This window comes from Leguminivora glycinivorella, chromosome 13 (assembly GCF_023078275.1).
Source record: "Leguminivora glycinivorella isolate SPB_JAAS2020 chromosome 13, LegGlyc_1.1, whole genome shotgun sequence".
In the NCBI taxonomy this organism is placed as follows: domain Eukaryota; kingdom Metazoa; phylum Arthropoda; class Insecta; order Lepidoptera; family Tortricidae; genus Leguminivora; species Leguminivora glycinivorella.
In genome coordinates, this window is record NC_062983.1 from 17,676,094 (window position 1) to 17,701,100 (window position 25,007).

The 25,007-nt window shown below is 42.2% G+C and overlaps 2 protein-coding genes across 2 annotated transcripts; both read right to left on the reverse strand.

Annotated features, from left to right (window-relative positions):
* Window positions 1-12,157: 12,157 nt before the first annotated feature.
* LOC125232960 lies at window positions 12,158-12,879 on the reverse strand. The gene has a single exon (XM_048138812.1). It carries the CDS (start codon window positions 12,820-12,822, stop codon window positions 12,400-12,402), a length of 423 nt encoding a protein of 140 aa, XP_047994769.1. The 5' UTR covers window positions 12,823-12,879; the 3' UTR covers window positions 12,158-12,399.
* Window positions 12,880-15,581: 2,702 nt separating this feature from the next.
* LOC125232315 lies at window positions 15,582-17,615 on the reverse strand. Its single transcript, XM_048137941.1, has one exon. The coding sequence runs from the start codon at window positions 17,613-17,615 to the stop codon at window positions 15,582-15,584; it is 2,034 nt and encodes a 677-aa protein (XP_047993898.1).
* Between the last annotated feature and the right edge of the window lie 7,392 nt (window positions 17,616-25,007).

Here is a 25,007-nt window from a genome sequence, read left to right on the forward strand (position 1 = left end):
CACTCGCTGACCTCCGTCCCGGCAGGCCACATATCAGGGGACATAAGTTCGTTAAATAGACTGCCAGGCACAGTTATCGCAAATGACGCATAGTGATTATGCTTTAGGTGAAGTTTTACAGCTGTGCAACTAGAGTGCCCGGTTTTTTTTTGTGATGTATGACTCAATCATATCGGGCGTTGTGTCGGTTTTGAAAAAGCAAGCGTGTATTTTTTTACACGCTCTGTCGCCTGTATGTCGCCGTCCACTGGGCCGGTACCTGTGACGGCAATTCGTATTGGTCTGGCCTGCATGCGACCTTTTTTATAAGATACGGTATGATATTCGTCTTCAGGGTCATCTGGATTTGTGGGCATATCGCTATTCGTATTTATATTTCCGTGTACGAGTAGGTTGTCTGGATTCGGAGTCGATGTTGTAGAAGTTAGCAATTGCGGGTCCTCAGTAGTCTCAGTACTCGCATTCGTCTCTTGTCGGCTTACCTCGGGTGTTATCGCTGTATCGGGTGTTCGTGATCCGCCAGTGCTGGCAGCGCTTAATTTTTTACCGGCGCTTGATGCAGCGGCCGCGGTAGCTTTTAGGCGCGCTTGACGCATTGGGCGTTGCTGCAGCGATGTGAGCGCTGATGAGGCTGGGGAAGTATGGCTGGCAATCGACTTACGGGATGTTGCTGAGGTACCCTCCGAGCTGGATTTTAGTTGCTTTAGTACTTCACTTTGGTTGTTTATAATTTCATTTTGCTCTGTTATTTTTTAACCGACTTCAAAAAAGGAGGAGGTTCTCAATTCGACTGAATGTTTTTTTTTTTTATTTTTTATTTTTTTGTATGTATGTTCCTCGATATCTCCGAGAATTGTGGACCGATTTTCAAATTTTTTTTTTTGATCGAACGGGTATAACCCCGAGATGGTCCCATTGGCACCAAGTCAGGGTCTGATGATGGGATCCTGGAGAAATCGAGGGAACTCTTCAAATGTTATAGGCACATGTAATGTTTTCAGTGTATTTTTCAAAGGTAAACCAGTATTTACGCCTGATGGTAATAATTTTATGTGGCTGAGCTGATGATGGAAGGTCAACTCCTCAATGGTTAGGAGTTAAAGGATAATTCTTTCACTAGTGTACATGTATTCGGACTGATACATATAATATCAATAGGAACCACTAAAAATCAACAAATAAATAAACTTTTTTAACAAAAAATAAAACCGCCTTCAAAAATAAGCGCGTTACAAAACACGGAGAAACTAAAAAGCAAAAATAATAAACCTTTGAATTCAGATTTCTTATCGTATTGCAATAATCTAAACATCCAAATTATAAACAAATCAATTATTTTTGGAGTCGGTGCCAGCCTGCGTATGGTTGGGTGGGGCAAACAGGCAATAGCAAGGCGACGAACAGGTCTGGTACCGACTGCAAAAATAATTGATTTGTTTATAATTTGGATGTTTAGATTATTGCAATACGATAAGAAATCTGAATTCAAAGGTTTATTATTTTTTGCTTTTTAGTTTCTCCGTGTTTTGTAACGCGCTTATTTTTGAAGGCGGTTTTATTTTTTGTTCGAGTGCACTTAATTTGTTCGTCATTGTGGTCACTGTTTGTTGTAGCTCCCGAATCGCGGTCTCTAGCGCTTTTTGCGCCATTCTTTATAATTAATTTTAGTTAATAACGTAGGAGCAGTTACGATGTGTGGGGTCACCGGCTACCCACCTAATAGATAGAGTGATTCAAGAGGAAGGTTTATATGTATAATAACATCCATTAAATAGTGGAGAAGTACTGTTATTTTTGAGGTTTCTAATGTGATGTCGTAAATAATTACATGCGGGTAGATTATATTTATTTGTCTACCACACCTTTGAATCATAGCTACACACGTAAGACTACTATGGCTGTCACTCTCTAGTTGCATGCATACTGGTCAAAAACGAAGTTTTTCTTCAAATTCTCTTATTAATCAATATGTAAATAAGCAACAAGGCTACATTATATCATATATTTATTTGATAAAGTATGTTCAAATAACTAAAACCTAAACACATACATGTACTTATCAATTACATGTCAAAGTCTCGATTTACTCGGAAACTTGACAAACTGCCATAATTTTGATTAGAACCATATTGATAGATATTAATTAAGTAATGTGGAACAGTGTGGTTATCGTTTACCAAAATTCCAGGCTCATCGAATCTACACTTCAGAAATGGTAACCCTTACCCCCTTATTATAAATCTCCAAGTTAAAATATTTGATGAGGTTATGGTGTCGAGGGGTGAGCTCAAGAATGAGAGGGACGATTCTTAACTCATATTTAGTCGTACTTTTATGATTGGAATTGAATTTTCTGAAGCTTACTAGATTGCACTAACGAAAGATGCTATAAGTAGACGACGGAATCCTGTGGCAATGGCGTCACAAAAGGGTAGTTTTGGGGAGTAAATGGAACGGTGGAACAAAATGATACAGAAATAATAAGATAAGATAAGAATAAATTAATTTAATCAAAAAAATATAATTTAACTCAAGCTTATTGTCCGCATACATTTTAATAAATATTAAGTAAATTGCCCGATTAATTGATCAGTACTATATTTTTGGTATATTACTGCAAAACCTAATTGCTTGAGAATACGGATTTCATTTCTACGTTAAACTAGTTTTTTTGCAAGAAAAGTTATGGTTTATAATATAAAGTTAAGTTATAAAAGTCACTGAGAAGTTTTTATTGCGATTTATTAAAATGAATACGGTTAACAAGCGCTGCGTAAATTAAAATATATTTTTCTGGTCAATTTTTTTTTATCTTATTATTTCTGTATCATTTTGTTCCACCGTTCCATATAATCTCCAAACTAACCTTTTGTGACTCCGGGGTCTATCTATAATAATAAATATTTTTATTGATCAAATTATTATTATTTATTTTTTAATTGCTATAAGTTTAAGCTCGACGTACTTTCGTTAGCTTGAAATGGAATGAAATAAAGTCAAATAAAGTTTGCATTTCAGGGTCCAAAGGAGGTTACAAGTAACACGTAAATAATCGTCAAAAACACTCCATAACTTCGTAATTGCTTTTTACCTCGGTAGGCGCATGCTTTTAGTCGGATTGCTTATTTTGTTAATAAACTTCAGAGCTTGAAACTTTACTTTCTTGAGTGTTGCTCCTAAATAGCTGCGAATTATTATTAAATCATGATCTTAAAATTGGACTTTTCTTAATAAGACCTATTTCGTCCACAGAGTTTTTAACCGTTGTCACTTCTTACTAAGGAAACTAAAGGATTTGCTGCGTTTATTTTAAAAAAAAAAAAAATTACTACAAAACGTTGAAAACCGTGTCTACGCAACCGTGTCTTTATGCGTTTTTCAATGGCATCGAAACATCAGATAAACGTTGTTTTTGAACTGAATAAATTGTACAAGCAAACAAGTAAAGTTAAAATTGAACTGCCTTTAAAATTGTTTCACTTATTTATAAATTACTAGCTTTTACCCGCGGCTTCCTCGCGTTAGAAAGAGACAAAAATTAGCCTATGTCACTCTCCATCCCTAAAAAATCACGTGGATTCGTCGCTCCGTTTTGCCGTGAAAGACGGACAAACAAACAGACACACACACTTTTCCATTTAAAATATTAGTATGGATAACATGCGACTTAATCGTACAAATTCTTACCGTCCCTCTCGCAGCGATCTCCAAAACGTCGGAAGATGTTTCCAATATTTTAACGTGATTAAGGCTAGTTGCATCAACCACATTTGACAGACACATCAGCGTCACGCAGCAGACGTCTATGGAACTTAACATACTATAAAATTTATCGAACGCTAACGGCCCGGCCATGACATTGGTCTAAGCGTGACAGCGGTGAGCGGCAGCCATACGTGCGAATGAAAAGCCCCATCGCTGTGTCTCGCTCCAATGTGTGACCGCCGCTCACCGCTGTCGCGCTTAGACCAATGTCGTGGCTGGGCCGTAACGCTGACAGACGCTTTGGTGTAACCGACCCTTAGTCGCTTATAAGTCATTACGTGCAAACTGTGTGGTAATTTAAACTACGGTCACAGTATAACAAAGAGTACTATCGTACAGTATGGCCACTCCCGCTCCCCGCTGATAGTGCCGCCCACCCCCTCGGTTCTTTCACAGTTAAGTCGAAATTAGTTAAGTATGACAGGTCGAAAAGTCGACCTGTAATATCTCACTCATACAAGCATGGTACGCGTTCACCTACACGAGCTTAGACTGTGTACTTGGAATGCGCCTCTTCCATATATTTGATCGCCAGTATCAGAGATGTGCGGTTGAGCCACTTTAACACTTTCGAAACCGGGCTCTACGCGGCGCTACGACATTTTCGCTACATACGGGGAAACCCATGTAATCGGCTACGCTTCTACGAGCGGTGTGCCCGACAGTCGGGTTCTTGGTAGCGAAAGTGTTCAAGCGACAGTATTTAAAGGCAACAACTCGTTGTTTTCCGTTATTTATCGAAATCACAGTCGAAAGCAATAACGCAAAATTGCTGTCCTATGACGCACAGGCAGGTAACATTTCGGCCATGTAAAGGCGGGCACAAAAGAATTTCAATTTGGTACCGTATCGCGCAACCCTTTTCAACTTTACAAAGTAATTTCCTGAAGCGAAATTGATTTGTTGGTTTCGTGGTTTTTTGTTTGGTGGCCACTGCGGTTTAATTAAAGTGGGAAAAATGCTACCTTGTTATGCTCAGCTCGGTTATAAATGACACACACTTTTTACGGAGTCACACCTCAGGACACGAGACACCGGTGTTTTAAAAAGGTTTTCCGGGATTTTTGTTTAAAGGTGCGGAAAGCCATTAGAATATCAGGTTTTTGTAGGTAAACTTACTGCTATAATTAATTAAAAATATCGAGTCATTGGCAGTTTTAATGATAACAAACAAGTTCTAAAAAATAGTAAAAAAAAATATTTTTATGCGTTTATTTTCAAAACTGTTTCCTTCATAGATGATTGTAAATGTGAACATCCTACTTCTGATATCTCAATAATTATTAAAATGATATGAATAATTCATACTTAATGCAAAAGTTACCACATGATTTTAATTTTTTGGCACTCAGAGCTATCCTATCTCTTAATTAATTTTATTAACATCTACTAATGTTTACTCTCTCTTTTTTATATAACCCTCAAATGGCAACCATGATTTCCAGCGCTCGCTAGTGTCAAAAAACAAATGTTGGTTATAATTTTTATTCGTCTCATGTTCGTGTGAACCCGATTATCTCAGCTGACTTAAGACTAAATACCTGGAGGCGCGATCACAGCCGTCAATGCAAAGCTTAATAATTTCCCGACGCTGTATCGGCATCGAATTACATTAGAATACCTCCGGCGATAATTTAATATATTAACCGACTCGACGTCGAAACTCGGGAGCGAGTGACGTTAATATGACAAATAATTTCCTAAGAAGCCTACCGCTGCCGGCATAGCCGAAGTGCCGATCGCCGATCGAAACGCAGTGTGTCTCTGTCGTACCACTACAGAAGAGCGATAAGGAGAGAGTACGATAACGTAAGCGTTTGTGACGTTAGCTAGATATATTGTGCCGAGGAAATGCGTTGAATATGGTAATCATTTCCCATGTGTCTTGCTCCAGACTTGCCGTCTCAAACTTAGAAATACTTTACAATTTCAATAAAGTTTGCTAGTCGACGTAAATTCATTTGTGGTATTACGTTTGAGCATTGAATAATCAGGGAGATTAAAGTTATTAATAGTTACGTTCTGTTTGACTTTGGCTTTGTGTTTGATGGAGAATTAGAATACATCGGTTACGAGGCTTAACACTTGTTATAAAATGTATAATTTAACGCATTAAGTAAAATATGGAGGTGTAAACTAAAACTAGTAAATTTCGACTAAGCTTTTGCCTTCATTCTGTGGGCTCTTCTATGTTACCTTATGAAGTAATATTAGTTTCAACTGGCTGTCTTTATATGTACGTGTATTATTTTATGACAGACAGCGCCACTTTTTGACGCACCTTGCCAATAAAAATGGCTGATTGCAAAGATATACAGGGTGCCCGGTGATTATTGGACAACCTTTTAACCACCAAGAGGGCACCTTAAACAGGTCCAGAAATTCGACCTTAAGGTTTAGTAAAAGTCACCTGGTTTTCGAGATTTTCACACTTTTTAAAATTTTAATACTACCCATAATTGGTGATTAAAAGGTTGTCCATTAATTACCGGGCACCCGGTATACGTTGTTGCTAAGTAGCAATGATCCATTTATCTATTCTGCTTCTAGTGTTATAAGGTACTTACTGAATACAATAATTTCCTAACTCAAATTTTATGTCACTGTTAACTAAGACTATTTTCAGTTATGCAAATTATCAATTTATCACAATCTTGAGGAAATCGTAACCATGCATGACCCATCTTTCAAATTTTATCCACGTAGATATGTCAAAAAGGTACCAAATATGTTGACCAAACTATCCTCATTTCGCCTACTAAAACTCCTGCCTATAACAAAGTTAAAATAGTTACTTTATTAACAACAATAAAGATACGAAACGCTCTAGTGACATACATATCTTACAACTATTTAGGAACTGAAAATAAAGAAACACATTTAATATTAACAGCGTACCAACTTTCCTAAAGTTATATTTATCACTACTTCTTGGCAAACTAAAAAAATAACACTTTTATCGTTAAGGGAGTTCCCAAGTTTATTCCCACGACCGACTTAAGAGGATAGGGGAAGATCGATACTCCATACAAACAAAGTCCTAATTTTCATTCCATCATTAGACATATTTTTAAATAGTTTGAGTGATTATTTTAATGCTAACTTATATAGCCTGATATCTGCAGGAGCCCTTTTGAATATAAATCGCCCATATGGATCTTTTGTGCAATTAACCCTTATGACTTTAACATATTTCACTAATTCAAGATTTTTCCTGAACTATGCCTTATTATAGGGTTCATGGGTAGTTTTCTTATTTTCTTTGGATCCTGGTAACCTATGTTTTGTTCTTATTTGGCGGGGGTGTGTCGCAACAGTCTCTTCTTCCTCGCCACACATTCGAAAGTCAGTGTTGTCAGAGTGTCACATTTTGCAAAATTCCTCTGACCCCGTCGTCGCCCGCGATATACAGCGTGTGGATTCCATACGGGCGAATAATGTATCCAGTTATAGTATCTAACCATACAAATCATATAGTATAATCATTTTATTAAAAAGTGTTATTAATTTATTTTTATTTATTATTTATTCAGAGCCTACTGTGTCCCACTGCTGGGCAAATGCCTCCCCCCTCTTTTTCCAATCTTCTCTGTCTAGTGCTATTTCTGGCCATCCAATCAAAAATGAGTCCAGGTTATCCCGCCATCGCCGGTGTGGTCTGCCGGATCCCCGGTTTGATTCGTGGGGCTCCCACTCCGTGGTTATCTTGGCCCACAAGTCGTCCGGCATTCGGCAGACATGGCCAGCCCAGTCCCACTTCAACTTAGCCGCTTTCCGAGCTACGTCTATTATTTGAGTCTTAGAGCGCAGCGTGATGTTCCGGATCCTATCCCTTAATTTCACACCTAATATGCTGCGCTCCATAGCTCTCTGGCAAACCCCGAGTTTGGACTTCTGAGCTTTCGTCAAAGACCAGGTTTGAGCACCGTAGGTGAGAACTGGAAGTACGCACATGTCCATGAGCCTACGTTTGAGTGACAGAGGTAGGTCTCCTTTCATTAGGTGTTTCATTGACCAATAGCTCTTCCAGGCGTTTTCAGTGCGTCTTTGAAAGTTCAAAGTTGTCTTGTCGCGCCTGGAAAGAGACTATTTGGCCTAAGTAAAGGTATTCATGGACATATGCGATGTGTTCTCCGTTTATCTCAATCCTACGATTTGTGCTGTTAGTCATGATCTTAGTCTTTGACATATTCATCTTCAGTCCAACCTCGAGGCTTGCGTTGCTAAGGTCTTCTAGCATGTGACGTAACTCGGATGAAGTTGAGGAAAACAAGACTATATCGTCGGCAAACCGGAGGTTGGTTAGCCTCCTTTCGCCGACAGATAAGCCCTTCTCCTCCCAACACGGCATAAGTTTTTGGAAAACGTGCTCTAAAGTGCTGGTGAAAAGCTTCGGCGATAGCGGATCTCCCTGTTTAACTCCTCTTTGTATATCGAAAGGCGGGCCAAAAGACTGGAGCTTAATGGCGGCGGTACTATTTGAATAAATGGTTTCCAGAAGTTTTATATAATTTGGAGCTATTTTTTGTTGTCTTAGGGCTTTAAATATGGAATGGTGCGATATACTGTCAAATGCTTTCGAAAAATCGACAAAGGCGAGGTAAAGGGGGAGTTTGTGCTCTGTGCATTTCTCGATCACTTGATTTAGTGCATGCAGATGGTCAGTGGTAGACAAGCCAGACCGGAATCCAGCTTGTTCGGGTGGTTGGTGGCGATCAAGCTGTCCTGCGATGCGGTCTTCTATGATTTTAATAAAAGTTTTATAGACGTGAGATACAAGGCTGATAGGACGGTAATTACCTACATCAGCCTTGTCTCCCTTTTTATGTAGCAGTATTACATTAGAATGACACATATTTACTGGAAAAGTGTAGGTGTTAATAATTTTATTAAACAGTATTTTTATGTAGGGGATCAGTGATATCTCTCCAACTCTTAAAGCTTCTGTAGTGACACCATCCTCACCTGCGGTCTTGCTGTATCTCATTTTCTTAAGGGCTGTGTGTATTTCGTGTTCAGTTATAGGTGGGATGGCGTGACAGCTTTCGTCCCTGATTGGTTGCTCGTGAGTTGGAAGAGGGTCAGAATAGAGGGTTTTGTAGTAATCTGTAGCAATTTGCAAAATTTTTGTTCGATTTCGATGTTTAGTGCCTGTGTCATCCTTTAAGCTAGTGATCCAACTTTGCCCGTGTGATGCTCCTTCTTTAGCGGTCTTAAGATATTTATGGTTGATGAGGGCTATTTTAACAAGATTTGTTTTATAATTCCTAAAGTCTGTGCGAATGCTGCGTTTGACCTGTCTATCTTTTTCTCTATATTCTTGACTGTTATTAGCAAGGCTTAATGTCTGTCTTTCGTCTATTAGTTTTAGGGTGCCTTCGGTCAACTTTTTGTGTCTGTTTTTTAATATTTTTATTTTACTGCTGGCTTTTTTAATACTATTTATTATATGTATATACTGGTTATCTACATGTTCCTCGCTATAATTGTCCAAAACATTAAAGTAATTACTTATTTCCAAATTGAATTCTTGTTTGTGAACAATAAGAGTATCTTTGTCGTGTTTGCGTATTTTACCTTTTGAAATTACATGTTGGCGATGGATTTTACTATTGAATATCAATTTTGCGCGAAGGGGTCTATGGTCGGAGCTAAATTTTATGCTATTGATTGTTTCCACGTTTTTAATAATATGTTTGTTTGAGGTGAGTATATAATCTATTTCGTTTTTGGTTCGTGTATTGGGGGATATCCAGGTCCAACGGCGGTGGGGTTTTTTAAAGAAATAACTGCTTGCGATTTGCATGTTAATTTTGCATTAATTAAGAGTAATTATTTTTTTAAATCTGACCAAGCAGCAATGTACGCCATCCATATTAACTTGACATGACGTAAACGTCATGTCGTAATGACGTTTAGGTAGGTACGCTAATTGATGTGGACGTAATACATTGCGTGCTGAATTATTATGTATGAAAAAAAATCTCATCTATTCAATAAAAAAAACATGTAGTTAGGCTCCTTAGGTCCAATACTAATCGTTATTCAAATATTCGCCCGTATGGAATACACACGCTGTAGAAAAACGACCTTTGTTTTATTATCTTTAGAATTTTCAATTACACAATTATAATAAGAGTTAGGAGCATTTAAAAAAAGTGTAAGGAAAAAATTTAAAAATGCTCAGGAGTTTTATGGATTAATCAAAAAAGTGAAAAATAAAATGACTAACTGTTTCGAGTAATATCAATAATACGGGAGGAAAAAAAGGACTTGTAACACGAAGGTTTGTATAAAAACCCGGTTCGGCGTCCTCTTGCGTCTTAACTCCTCAATATTTAGTGTAGGGTCTTGTTGAAAAAGTACACTCCTACGCGGCCCATAACTAAAGATTAGACCAATTTCGGGTGATATCTAGCTCGTGTGCGGCCCATTTAAAGGGTGAACGTTGCAAATGGTTTTCTGAACATCATTCTGGTGTCTTGGGAACGTTTTTGCGTGAAAATACTGTCTTTACTGTCTGTATTGCCTATAAATAATAAGTACTGTAATAGAGAGCTTAGTTTTATGTTTTGGTAATTTTGTCGTAATTTGTTTACGACTATATTTGGTACAAAGTCTTTCTTATAAAAGTGATTTGTTGGGAATTCAATAGCTAATTAAATTAATTATACATTTATGATTTTATTTTATCTGGTGTTGAGACCAAACACACGTAACCACAGCACGTTTAAATATAGTATAAAGGTTCATTTCGAAGACGTAAATCGATATTACAATAATATGAAGAACTTTGTTGAGGTGTTGTGTAGTCATACTGGTTTGAAGACTACACACCCAGTCGGGAAATCAGCACCCACAGCAATGGCACTTCGATTGATCAAATTGTTATTTAAGGTTTAATATAACTTCCGTACTAAACAGGCTTTTTTAGGGTTCCGTAGTCAACTAGGAACCCTTATAGTTTCGCCATGTCTGTCTGTCCGTCCGTCCGTCCGTCCGTCCGTCCGTCCGTCCGCGGATAATCTCAGTAACCGTAAGCACTAGAAAGCTGAAATTTGGTACCAATATGTATATCAATCACGCCAACAAAGTGCAAAAATAAAAAATGGAAAAAAATGTTTTATTAGGGTACCCCCCCTACATGTAAAATGGGGGCTGATATTTTTTTCATTCCAACCCCAACGTATGATATATTGTTGGATAGGTATTTAAAAATGAATAAGGGTTTACTAAGATCGTTTTTTGATAATATTAATATTTTCGGAAATAATCGCTCCTAAAGGAAAAAAAGTGCGTCCCCCCTCTAACTTTTGAACCATATGTTTAAAAAATATGAAAAAAATCACAAAAGTAGAACTTTATAAAGACTTTCTAGGAAAATTGTTTTGAACTTGATAGGTTCAGTAGTTTTTGAGAAAAATACGGAAAACTACGGAACCCTACACTGAGCGTGGCCCGACACGCTCTTGGCCGGTTTTTTTTATTATTACTTCCGTAGTTACGTCCACGGTGCAGTTTGAATGCACCGTTACGAAGATTATAGCTTTTCATAATAAATACCTACATTTGCTTACCCTCAACATTTTCAACATGCTGAGTGAATTTTTGCTAGTATGCATACTACCAATGTACAGATGTAGTACGAAGAGCTTATCCTTCGTGTTTTTTCCGGAAACGTTCGTATTTTTCATGCTTGTTCAGACAAGTGTCAGTATGTCTTGTACTGAGACTGACTGAAGTAGCTGTGACAAGTTCGTACATTTCCGTGAAAATTCGAAGGAAATTCTTTTCGAACTACATCTGTAAACTTGAATTGATAATACATGTGGACCACGTCGTTCCCTGAGTTGTAAAAACCTATATGTATAGCCACGAGCGGTGCTGTCGCTAGATTACAGGGTACTTTTTAGGGTTCCGTAGTCAACTAGGAACCCTTATAGTTTCGCCATGTCTGTCCGTCCGCCCGCTGGTAATCTCAGTGACCGTTAGCACTAGAAAGCTGAAATGTATACTCCATATGTATATCAAACATGTCAACAAAGTGGTAAAATAAAAAAGAGATTTTGTTTTTATTTGGGTACCCTCCCCCTACACACAAAGTGGGGAGTGATTTTTTTTATTTTCATTTCAACCCTATTACGTGTGATATATTGTCGGATAGGTATTTAAAAATGAATAGGGGTTTACAGAAATTATTTTTGACATTCTTATAATTTTCGGAAATAATCGCTCCAAAAGTAATAATATCTCTAACTTTTACACCATAAGTTAAAAAATAAGAAAAAATCACAAAAATAGAACTTTATAAAGACTTGACGACCGGTCTGGCCTAGCGCGTAGTCACCCTTTTTTTTTTTTGACGAAGTGGGAATGCTGTTACGCACGATGTGTGGGACTCGCCGTTTCTTTCCCCTCCCCTGTCGAGAGGGGGGAAACTTGGCCCTACCCACTAAACCCACTCCGGCGTTCCATCCTCTTTGCCGTTCGTGAGGGCGCGCTGGGATCGATGTTGTCATCATGTCATTCACCACGGCGCCCTCCGGCATTGCCCGGCCAAGGCACCCGCATAAAGATGGGGATCAGAGACGCTTGATCCCCCTCGCTGGCATTCAATCAGGGGGGTAAAACCCCTTACGGCTCGAGGCGAGCGTACGCTCTTCGCCTTCGACCCTGCCGCCTGCGTCGTAGCGGAAGAGCGTCTGCGGCTGTTTCTCGCTCCCTCTCTGCTTCTTCCTTCTGCGATATGATCACTTCGCAGAAGGAAACCACCGCATTCCAGTTTTTCTCGCTACCCAGCATAGCTTCTACTACGCTGCGTAGCGAGAGGTCCGCCATCCTCGTCGCCGCCCTGAGGGTGGCTCTTTCAACAGCCCAGCGACCGCACTCTTCCAAAGTGTGCTGGGCTGTGTCGTCCGCTGCGCCGCATTCGTGGCAGTGAGGCCCCGGTTCTCTCCGTATTCTGTGCAGGTAATGTCCGAAACAGCCGTGTCCGGACACCACCTGCGTCATCCTGTATGTTAGGGCCCCCCTCCTGCGGCTGAGCCACTCGTCCATCACTGGGAGAATAGCACCTATGGTTCGGGTTCCATAGGCGCTATTCTCCAAGGCATCCCTCCATCTTTTTCAGGCGCTCCATTTCTTTCAGGCGCTCCGCGGCAGCCCGCTCCCTTCTCTCGGCTTCCTCAGCGTCCGGGACCTCTCCTCGCTCCCTGGCTTCCACTTTAAGCCGGTACCTCTCCGCCAGCACCCCCGCATCCAGCTCCCAAGGTGGGGTGCCGGCAAGAAGGCATGCCGCTGCGTGAGAGGTGGTGCGGTAGGCCCTCACCATTCTTTGGGCCACTAACCTCTGTGGCCGTCGGAGCAGTGCCTTTGCGCGTGTCGTCAGTCGTTCAGCCCAAATGGGCGCGCCGTAGAGCGCCATGCTCCTGACGACCCCCGCATATAGGCGCCGACATGGGGTATTCGGCCCTCCCAAATTAGGTAATAGGCGGCCCAGAGCCGAGGCCGCCCCCACGAGGCGAGGAGCCAGTTTCGCAAAGTGCTTCTCGAACGTCCACTTTCTGTCCAGGACAAGACCCAAGTACTTGATGTGGGGATTGACCTGGACAGATTCACCCCCCACCCTCACTGCAGTGCCCGAAGGTAACCGGCCCCACCCCCTCGTTCGCCCGAGGACCATAGCCTCGGTCTTTGGTAAGGCAACCCGGAACCCCAGGAGTCCTATGCGCTCCACCGTGAGCTCGGTCGCCACCGCCGCCCTCCTGAGTACCTCATCTAGCTCTCTTCCCCGCACAGCCACTAGTGTGTCGTCTGCGTAACACACGGTGATCATGCGGGGAAGCTGCACCCCCGGATTACCCAGTCATAGCCGAGATTCCACAGGATTGGACCCAAGACAGACCCCTGCGGAACCCCGCACGCCATAGCCCTCGCACTCCTGATACCCCTCTGTTCATACAGCACTACCCGTCCCGTCAGGTAGTGCTCTACTACTCGCCTCAAATAGTGAGGCACCTCGTGATAACGAAGTGCCTCCCCAATGACCGCATAGGGCAGTGAGCCGAAAGCGTTGGCGATATCCAGTGATACCGCCACTACTCCTTCCCCCTGCCCAGCTGCTAGCACCACAAAATCTCTCAGCGCTGCCACCGCGTCTATAGTAGACCTCCCCTGCGGAATCCGAATTGGCAGTCATGTAGGTTCGGACCCATTCCCACCAGATGCTGTTGAATTCGGGCGGCCAGAATTCGTTCGAAGAGCTTCCCGACCTCATCCAGGAGCACGATGGGTCGGTAGCCGGCCGGAGAATCTGGTGGACGCCCCTCCTTACGCAACAGGCATAGTCGACCTTCCTTCCAGCAGCTTGGGAAGCGGCCCTCCTCAAGGCAGTCCTGCAGAAGGGATCTTAGACGATTGCCAAGGTGCTTAAGTGCCAGGAAGAGCACTTTGCCTGGCACTCCGTCCGGTCCCGGCGCTTTGCGCGCAATCCTCAACCGCTCCATGGCCAATTCCATCTCCTCGTCCGTTATAGGGGGAACAAAGGGCGGCTCCACCGGGTCCGCTGCTGGGGGGGCCATCGCTGGTGGTATGAAGTCTGGCGCATCCGGAAATAGGCCCTCAACTACCCTCCGGAGAAGTTGTGGCTCCATATCATCTATGGGCGGGGATCTCTGCAATTTATTGCGCACCATTCTGTATGGGCGTCCCCATGGGTCCCTATTGAGGGTAGCCAGGAATTGCTCCCACCCCTCGCTTTTCGCCTTCTTGATAGCCTGTTGGAGAGCTCGCTTCTTCTCCACTAATGCGGTGCGGAGGAGCTCCTCCTCTTCAGCTGTGTGCCTCCTCCTTCTACACCTTGTGTAGGCCCGCCGAGCGTTATTGGACACCGTACGAAGGGCGGCGATCTCAGGAGTCCACCAGTAGACTTGTTTCTTGCCCCGGACAGGCCGGGCCCGAGGCATGGAGGCGTCACAAACTGTCACTAGAGACCTTCTAAGATGGATAGCCCTCTCATCGACCCCTCTTGCAGCCACATGGGGAGCGTTCCACGCTTCGATGATGGCAGCCTCTTCCGCCATTTCCCTGTCCAGGCGGGCTACCGACCACCTCGGGAACCCTTTCCTCCCGGTCCGATGGCCATTAGTAGTAAGTGGAGCATTCCTATGAAGTGGGGTGACCCTCATACGGATATATAAGTGATCCGAGAGGGTCTCTTCGTCCTCTAACACACGCCATTCGGCAATGCGCGCTGCCAGGTCAGGAGTTGTGAAGGATAGGTCCACTATCGAACCCCCGTTCCAGCGTACACACGTCTGTGCGTTGCCGCGGTTCAGTAGTACCAAGCCCGCTGCTGCCGCCCAGATCTCAACCTCCGCCCCTCTGGGTTCGGTGTTTGGGGAGCCCCATGCTTGGCTCTTAGCGTTGAAGTCCCCCAAAACTAGGATGGGCGCCCGGTCGGCTCTTCTAACCACATCCTCTACTTCCGCGAGAAAGCGCTGGAAGGCATCCAGTGGCTGATTAGGGGGAGAAGTAGGTCCCAATTACTATGACATCTCCCCATTTCGCCGCCACGAATCCCTCCCCTCTCTCCATCTCTGTGAGGACCTGTCCCGAAGCCGGAACCACCAACGCCACCCGGCCGTCTCTAGACCCCACCCAATTGGGCCGGGTAGGGACAACGTAGGGTTCCGCCACTGCAGCTATTGCAATACCCCACTCCACCAGATTCTGCATGAGCAAATCTTGGGCGGGAACGCAGTGGTTGATGTTGCACTGCAACACCTCCCATGGGCCGTTTTGCGGGTGTACTGGCATTAGTGGTCCATTTGCTGCCCGTCAATAACCTGTTCCGTCGGGGTGGGGCTTATGATCACTGTTGGCGTGGCCGTTTCCGGAGCCCCACTGCTTACACTGTGGGCTTCTACCCCCCTCACCTTAGGAGGGTTGCAAAAGAAACCACCCATTCTGTGCCCCGCTGGCAGTTTTGCCTTATGGCAGACAGCGCAGAATGCTTCCGCCTGACAGTCCGCCCCTCGGTGTCCCGGCTTGCTGCAGCGGAAGCATAGGTTTCCTCTATCTATCGGAGAGGGGCATGTAGCCCTAGTGTGGCCGTCACCTAGGCATTTGTAACACCTGAGTGCCTCCGGCTCAAGGGCTTCAACTCGAGCTGCCGACCACCCGATTGTCACCCTTCTTGCCGACGCAGCAACGTTCGCCGCTTCTATGGGGCACTGTGCAAGGACCGAGCCAGAGCCATTGTAACCAAAATGGATGACCCCTACCCTAATATCCGCATAAGAGCACCCCCCTTTGACCGCAATCGCCCTTGCCACAGCCTCTGGGGTTGCCGATTCATCAAGACCGGAGATCCGGAGGCGCGCCAATTTTACCGGCCTGTAAACGCGGGCAGCGTCACCTATGGCTGCCTCAAGGCGCTCCTTCAGGGCGTCGGCGGTACGGCCACTATCCGCCCCCGCCACCTCTAGTATACGGGCCCCATCTGCCGTCTTTCGCACATTTACGTGCTCAAGACCAACTTCTTCGAGCCGGAAAGCTTGGGTGGCCTTCAGCATTACCGAGGCGTAGGACTCCTTAGCCTCCGGCTTGAGAGCCACCACCACCGCCGCAGTTTTTGGTATCACCAACTTTTTGGCTACCGAGCCCGATGACTTAGCCGCTTGTGTTGTCTGCGTGGAGGGAGAGGTAGCCTTCTTCTTCTTTTTCTTTGCCCTCCGCTTCACCACCTGCGTCCATTCCTCATGTGCGGGGGGTGTTACTGTGGGAGCTGTGTTCACCGGCTTCGGTTTAGCTGCCGTCTCCTTAATCCTCGGACCAGGGGCAGGTCCAGGTCTCGCAGGGGGCATATTGAGTGTCGCCCCCGTTTGTTCGTTGGGGTTGCCTCCCGGTTGCCCTCTGTTCACTCTTGGTTGCGAGCTGGTTAACGTCGACGGGGCCGGCGCGTTATTTGGGCCCCTTCCGGTTTTTTTATCCGCCGCTAACGTTGGGCGGAGGATGGGTTCTGGGGGGAGACGACTACGGATCCCTTCTAACTTGGCGTTCACCATTCCCCCAATGGAAATAAATAACTCCTTCTCCATCTGCTCCTTGAAGGAAGCAAAGAGCGTCTCGACCTCGGATCTTGTATTAATTGGCTCATTAGGGCCCACTGCCGGATCTTCCTCAAGACTCTCAGAAGCCACTGTTTTTCGCTCCGAGAAGGCCTTGCGGAGCGCCTTTGTCTCCGACTTCAAGAGAGCGAGTTCCTCCCGCATCCTTTTATTGTCCGCTCTAAGGGCGCGGATCTCCTCACTCCCTCGTTGTGACTGTAGCTGCTCCATGGCAACCTTAATTACTCTACAGGCGTCGTTTATTGCGTTCCTTGCGCCTCCGTTGATATTGGAAGACCTTTCCGTTTGCTCCAATACCGTTTGAGCAGCCCGGCGTGCCGCTTCAATGGGGTCACCATCTGTCCTCGGCGACACTCGACCCTCACTTTCACAGTTCCCATCTTCCTCGGGGTTTTCGTCTTCCTCGTCTTCCACGCTGTTTCGCAGCTTATCACGAGCCGCTGCCAAACCAGCGTAGGTCCCTGCAGCCTTTCTTCCCCCACGGCCCGACATCTTCAGCTTTAGCCGAGGAGCTGCTGTACCAGCACCTCCAGCCTTTCTCCCCCTCCGAGCCGAATTAATTTTTGGCGGCTCGTTTCCGGGTTCCACTTCCTCGTCGTTAGAATGAACCCTTTTGGTCCCCGCCTTAGGTCCTCTGCGTCCTTGGGGCACCTTTCGCGTATTTGGTGCCGTGTTTTGGGCCTCCGAACTGCCGACCTCGGTAGACATGACGTCGACCATCCCCTCCCTGCTCCCTCCATTTATACTTGCCGTCGAAGCATCAGGCTCCAAAGGTCTTTGCGAAGTCGTTTCACGGGTAAGACGACCCTTGAAGTTTCGCTGCGGCGAACCGCCCCCCCGCAATCTCAGGATGCAAATTAAACCAGGCATCCCGCCGACTTTATCGTTGTCTTTCGGCTTCGGCAGGCTCTGAGAAAAGCCGTTTGTGATTAAGCCTTGAAAAAGGCCGTTTTGAGGTTGGCCCTGAGAAGGGCCGTTTTGGTTGGTTTTAATATTTATGTTAGCCATATAATTCCCACGAGTTGGTAAGAAAATACGCTCCACAGGGGCAGAGATTACCTTACCCAAAAAGCTGTGGCCCTATTTAACGCTGTGAGGTCGGGCGGTATCACAGGTCTGCCGTCCTAAGGTAAAAGGCAGCTATTCGACATTTTGCCGAAATTGACTTATTGTAATATTCGTAATGTACAGGTTAAGCTGCATCGACCACTTTTTTCCGTTTTTCGATATGTTGCCTAGTTTCCGAGAAAATTTCTCTAAAAAGGCAGTATTTGCACTAATTTTCCAAGATTTCCTAGCCAAAAAAGCAGCTATTTAACAAAACTAAGCTAAATCAACGTATATGCAGATATACGTTTTTTTACGCTCTGGTTAGGTTGACATGTTATCAGTATTACTAGCCTAAAAGTACGTAAAAGTGAAAAACTAGGCTAAAAATACGTACAAGACGTTATACGTAGTTTTAGCGTAGGATTTTGATCAATTTTTTAAACTGATACTAGTCTAAAAAAGCGTATATACATTTTTTCTGTAAAAAATGTCAAATACGTCATTTAAGCCTAGTATCGCTCGATTGTTTTACAACACAATATTAGTCTATAAAAACGAATAAGTGTTATACGTTCTTCTTATTTTGTATGGGTGTCATATTAAACGTAAAAAAACTTTTAAAATGAGTAAAAGTGCTGAAAACTAGCCTATAAAACAGTATATGCTCCAACCTTTGTCAATCCACCCGCCAGCCGAAAGATACTTTATGCTATGGAAAAGCCATCAGTGACGAGCTGCGAGCACCGGCGCAGCTTGTGGCTGACAGTACGAGAGCGCAGCTGGCTTTTTCGCGCGAAATATTGATCGAAACCAAACGAAGTTAGGAAAAATACTGAATGATTGCATTTTTGATACGTTTTAACAATAATAACTATTGTTTACATTTCCTACATCATTTCTATTGTCATTTTTATTCGAGATACAAACATTTAACTCGATTTTCAGATATTATTGCTCGAAAGCAAATACGTCTTTTTAGCGTAGTTTGCGGTGGGAAAGTTGTTCGTATATAGTTTTTTTTGCAGCAAACACTATATGAGGTATATTAATATTCCACGGTTTAAATATTTAACGTTATCCTTTTTGGTTTAATTTACAGTAAAACAAGTAAATAATTTGCAATTAATGAATGAGAACGTTAGAGATGAATGTTGATATAGAGAGGGAGGGGTAAATCCAAAAAACGATGAATGGATTATGTGAAATAGGATATTAGAGAGAAAGATATGAGTGTTGAGTTGACGAAAGAGGAGAATGAAAGAGGAAGACCTGTTCTACCTACCCCACATAAAATGAGATAAGGGTATGAGGAATAAGAAGGAGAAGTATTGGCAGTAGTCTACATTTTCAACTATGTTTTATTTTACAAACATGGAATATTAATATGAATATAATAGGAAATTGAATATGAAAATAACCATATTTTTGATAACCAGTATCAAAAAGCATAGGCATGTTCGTGTGAAAGTTAGGCCTATATAATAAACTTACGGGGTCATCTGCCACTGTTTCCAGAAAATCCATTAAATGACTATTTTGTTGTAGTCGAATTCAATTTATAGCTAATTATTTTGATTGACTTTGATTTTGATACTCTCTATAAACTTTTGGATCGCAATTTTTGTGTTGTAACATTGTTGAAGATTTTTATGGTTACTAATGGTCATTTCTGAATTGCTCGATGTTATCTGTTTCTTAGCTTAATTCATTTCAGGGTAGTTCGACGGATTTAATGTTTTCGCAACAAACTCGACATCATTCTCTTGATACCAGACCGGTTCTTGGCGAGCGTAGTGAAAAGCAGCTTAATCGGACCAGAAGAATATTTGATCCCTGTACTTTCATATAATTAAGCAGAACCTGCTTATGAAGGCATTCCTTCTTGTAAATCTAGGAATGTAAGTTTCCTTAAACAAAAAACGAATGGACAAATTGCTTGCCAAACCACTTTTTGCCCAAATTTTTCGCAAAAAATCATTTTATCGTAGGTATTTGAACCCTATCAGAGGTTGAGGTACCTCTTGGTCGTTTAACTTCCGAGCTCGAGTTTTGACGGGAGATTCCTGAGTTTGGATGCGTTTTGGATGTATTTGTTTCATGTATATAACCAGCCGCAGTGAATGACGCTCTTTAGCTTACTGAACTATTGCTACGTATTCGCACAATCTCTAATAGAAATTGGTAAAATTGTTTTTTGTTTCCAAACTGTTCGTCACATAATAATTATATTATCTTTTTCTCTAAATTTTTTTATAGAAAAGAGTCAGGTTTTTGGAGCGACCATGAAATTCTTCTAAACTGTATGTGTATAATTCATGCGAAACCATTTGGTAGTAGGTAGTGTAAACTGCTTTCTAACTCACATCTTGTGCGGCCAATTTCATAGTCATCCAAATCCTTTGCAGATAGATTGGTCACAATTAAAACCCGTTGTTGTTCTACCTCTCATCTTGGCATTAAAATTACATAATTATAATTTATTTTGCCTCCAATTCTCAGAAGTGACGCGATAGATTGACATATGACATATGATATAAAAATTGTCCTTTTTTTCAAAGCAAAATAACAAATTGACCTTTTTTATCATTACTTACTAACTTGTTTCCATTAGCAACGTAAGAAAGTTTCGACAAAACTCCGAATTAGTACACGTATGTTTAGTATACAGACGGCACTCTTATCATCTAGGCTTTGAGGAAAAATGACGATTAGATACTAATAATTGACTACTTACTGACTAATTTAAAAGAGCAGGTATTATTGTGTACTGTAAAAGTTTATTATATTATATTTATCACTATCCAAAAAGAATCGATAAATCTAGTTTTTCTTTAAGTAAATAGGGACAGAATGGCGTTTTCTTGTTTCTTTAATACATACGTTTTTAAACGACGTATTTGCATTTTGTTCCAATTTCTTCCAAATATACTAATCTATAAAGCCGTATATACGATTTTTTTGATAGTATGCGTTCTTTTAGACTAGCAGTACAGTCGAAAATCTGGAAAACTCACTAGGATACTAATTAAAAAGGCCGAATAACTACGATACTGCCTTTAACTTAGAATCTCGAGTGCTAGATGGGCATTGTTGCTAAGCAATAAGATAGTATGTGATTATATACGGCGTTATAGCCTAGTTTAAGAGAAAATCCTAGATTAGAACACCGTATAAAGCATGTTTTACCGCTTTCTTGACTAGTAATATCTACCATTTTTTAAGCTTAATACTATGCAAAAAGGCTTTTATCGAATTAAAAAAAAACCAGTCGCTGTACAAACACACAAATAATGTCTAAAATAAGTAAACACTTATACCTACTATATACAAAAAGAAATAATGAAAAAAGTTAATCCGTTTTGTAGAAATTCAAAAAAGAAGGTTTTTTGCGATTATCTCAAAACTAGCTTTTGTCGAATAGCTGCCTTTTACCTTAGGACGGCAGAGGTTTGGACACTAGTGACTGATGCACACCCCAGCCGCTCTTAAAGAAGAGCACCCCCGCACGGTGGACCGCCATACGGAGGGTTGTGGATTTTTATTGAGGTTAACTCCTCTTGACCCGGCCGACCAAGGCAAGGTCCTCGGTCCCAATCCAAGGCTGCTAGACATGTCAACAACACCTTATGATTTGGGATGACGAGTTTGGGAACGGTGGGCGTAGCCTGTCCACCCGGTTTCCGTCGAAAGCAAGTGAACCCGTCCCCCCCCCCCCCCCCGGTTCCTGGTAGTGTCCCTCCTTCTTCGCCTGCCCGGTATGGGTGGCCCTATCCGGTATAGCCTAAGAAATCATAAAAACACGCCAGGAGTACCTTCCCTCCCCGCCCGGAATAAACTCCGGGTGTCGGGTTATTAGCAGCGCCGGTAAGCAAACCCGCATGGGAGATTACTTACCGTTGCCCCCAGGGCGCACCAGTCATAGGCCATTCCCTTAACTGTCGATCGACGAGGATCAACGGATATTGGAATGTCCCAGACCCTCGTGGAGGTTACCCAACCTAGCACCCCGCGCGTAGTCACCCTGCCTGCTACGCCGCGGTCCCGGGTTCGAATCCCGGTAAGGGCATTTATTTGTGTGATGAGCACAGATATTTGTTCCTGAGTCATGGATGTTTTCTATACATGTATATAAGTATTTGTATATTATAATTATATATCGTTGTCTGAGTACCCATAACACAAGCCTTCTTGAGCTTACCGTGGGACTCAGTCAATCTGTGTAACGCCGTGGCTTGCGTGGGCGACGGTCGCACGATGGTCGCGCGACGGCGAAGCGACGCATGCGAAATCAAACCTTATCGATATGGAAGTATGAGACGCGACGGCGATGGTCGCGCGACGGCGTAAGAATGTCCTGTAATATTTATGTAATTTTATGTTATGTACTTTCTAGGTAAATTATTTTGAACTTGATAGGTTGAACAGTTTTTGAAAAAAATACGGGAAACTAAGGAACCCTACACTGAGCGTGGCCCGACATACTCTTGGCCGGTTTTTAATCATTTTTAGGGTTCCGTAGTCAACTAGGAACCCTTATAGTTTCGCCATGTCTGTCTGTCCGTCCGTCCGTCCGCGGATAATCTCAGTAACCGTTAGCACTAGAAAACTGAAATTTGGTACCAGTACGTATATCAATCACGCCAACAAAGTGCAAAAATAAAAAATGGAAAAAAATGTTTTATTAGGGTACCCCCCCTACATGTAAAGTGGGGGCTGATATTTTTTTCATTCCAACCCCAACGTGTGATATATTGTTGGATAGGTATTTAAAAATGAATAAGGATTTACTAAGATCGTATTTTGATAATATTAATATTTTCGGAAATAATCGCTCCTAAAGGAAAAAAAGTGCGACCCCCCCCCCTCTAACTTTTGAACCATATGTTTAAAAAATATGAAAAAAATCACAAAAGTAGAACTTTATAAATAATTTCTAGGAAAATTGTTTTGAACTTATAGGTTGAATAGTTTTTGAAAAAAATACGGGAATTTAAGGAACCCTACACTGACCGTGGCCCGACATACTCTTGGCCGGTTTTTAATCATTTCTAAAGATGTAAAACTTCTTTCCTTACCTTAAATAAATATATTTTTAATATTTACAAGAGAAAACTTTTCATTATTTTCATTAACAACAAAAGGTCCAATTAGAGTGCTCAAAGCATGTCGAAAAATACCAAGTTATAATTTCAATATACAAAAACGACATCCATTTCGTCCCTTATGAAAGGAATTGCGAGATTTCGTGTGCTGAAAATTTTCTAGCTCAATAATGTACCCGTTGGTAGCTGATTACTGCCTTTTCAAAGGATCTGATGCTTTATATTGTAGGACAAGAGATGTTTTTTCCGTTGGAGAAGATTGGATATAAGACAAAAGGATAATATTTCGAGCGGTGAGACCATCTGGTGGCCTTCGTGCGATTATGGCGCATCACAGGCTATATAGACACCGCATTATGGCGTTTACAAAGAGTGCATGGCCAGAATTTACATAATTATTATAGGTGTGTACAATTTTACTGGCATACCACGGATGGAGCAGCGTTCTTGACCGCCTGTAGCATCAACCTGTCATATCTCACTCATACAAGGATTACACGTTCACTTACACGAGCTTATAAGCATTCAAGCTTTCAAATCGTTTTTAATAAATATTCCAAAATTACACGAGGTGCTGGTTATAGACGTAGGTACAATACCAATCGGTTGCATTAATACTAAATTTTATTTCATTCATCTGATCATTCATTCATAAACTCAAGTCTTATTCCCACAAGATCCGACAGAGCACATGAAACTCAAGTTTGTTTGTCCGTCTTTCACAGCAATTAACGGAGCGAAGAATTGACGTGAAATTGTAGATAGTTGCAAGGGATGAGAGTGACAAGGCAAATTTTTGTCACAAGTTTCTAATGAGTCGGCAACGCCGCATGTGACACCCCTTGAGTTGCAGGCGTTCATAAATGTATTCGCTTTCCAAAAGACAAAGCGTATGAAACCGCATCAAGTTTCATTGCCACCGACGTGGTAGTAACGAATTGCAAGAAATAATATGTAATATTGTGTCTATAAAGAACATAATTACTTATTATTATATTGTAGGTATATTGTACTCCCACATACATAAAGCACATCGTCAATACTTTGAAAAAAAATCGAGATACGCTTTTCTTTGAAAGTTAAAACAGTTGTCTATGAAAATTCCATACATAGTTCAAATTTCTTTTCATTGACAGACGAAGATACAAGTTTTTTTTAAAGTAGTGACGATATGTGGTGACTTTGAGTCGGCTTGAATGCTCAGTCTAGTGTTTAAAGTGGTCTGTGTGAAGCATTCTTGGCCGCTCAGCAGGCGATACACTGAGATATAACTTTCATTCATATATCAAATAATAATGACGGTTGCTGAGGCTATCCTTTGTGTTTATATGGGGATACTTACGGTTTCACTTAAGCTTAATAGTAGGTTGTGTGGGAAAAAAGTTGACGATCTTGGATGTAAGTACTTGAAAGAAAGATAATACATATTTAAAGGCTTTTACAGCAAGTAACGGCTTATATTTAAATTACACTGAGAGAAATTTGCATTGTGAATTTAACAAGTTCGACTTGTTGCGGTTTATCCGTTTGAATCAGCCAAACGTATGTTTAAAACAATATGTGTCAGGTTGTTTTTATAAAATCGACTTGTTGATTCAAATATATTGCCGATTCAAATGACAAGTAGCTTGTTGTTTGAACCAAAGAGCACATAGGCGCTATTTTAACCAAAAAACTTGTTGAACGAACATGAAAACTGGCTGTATTTTCTCTCAGTGTACAATTGTACATGTACATACTTATATACACATGTATTTATTCTTATTTCGTATAATTTTGTTGCTGTTTGCCAACATTTATCTTAGGAGTTGTGACAAATAGTCCAACTCTTAAGACGCTACGAGCGAAAATGCTAAAATGGAAAGGATATACCCCTTTCAATATAGGAATTTTAGTTAAATATACTAGTGTTATTAACTAGATTTATCGAAAAAAAAATGTCTTTTAAGAACAACTCAGT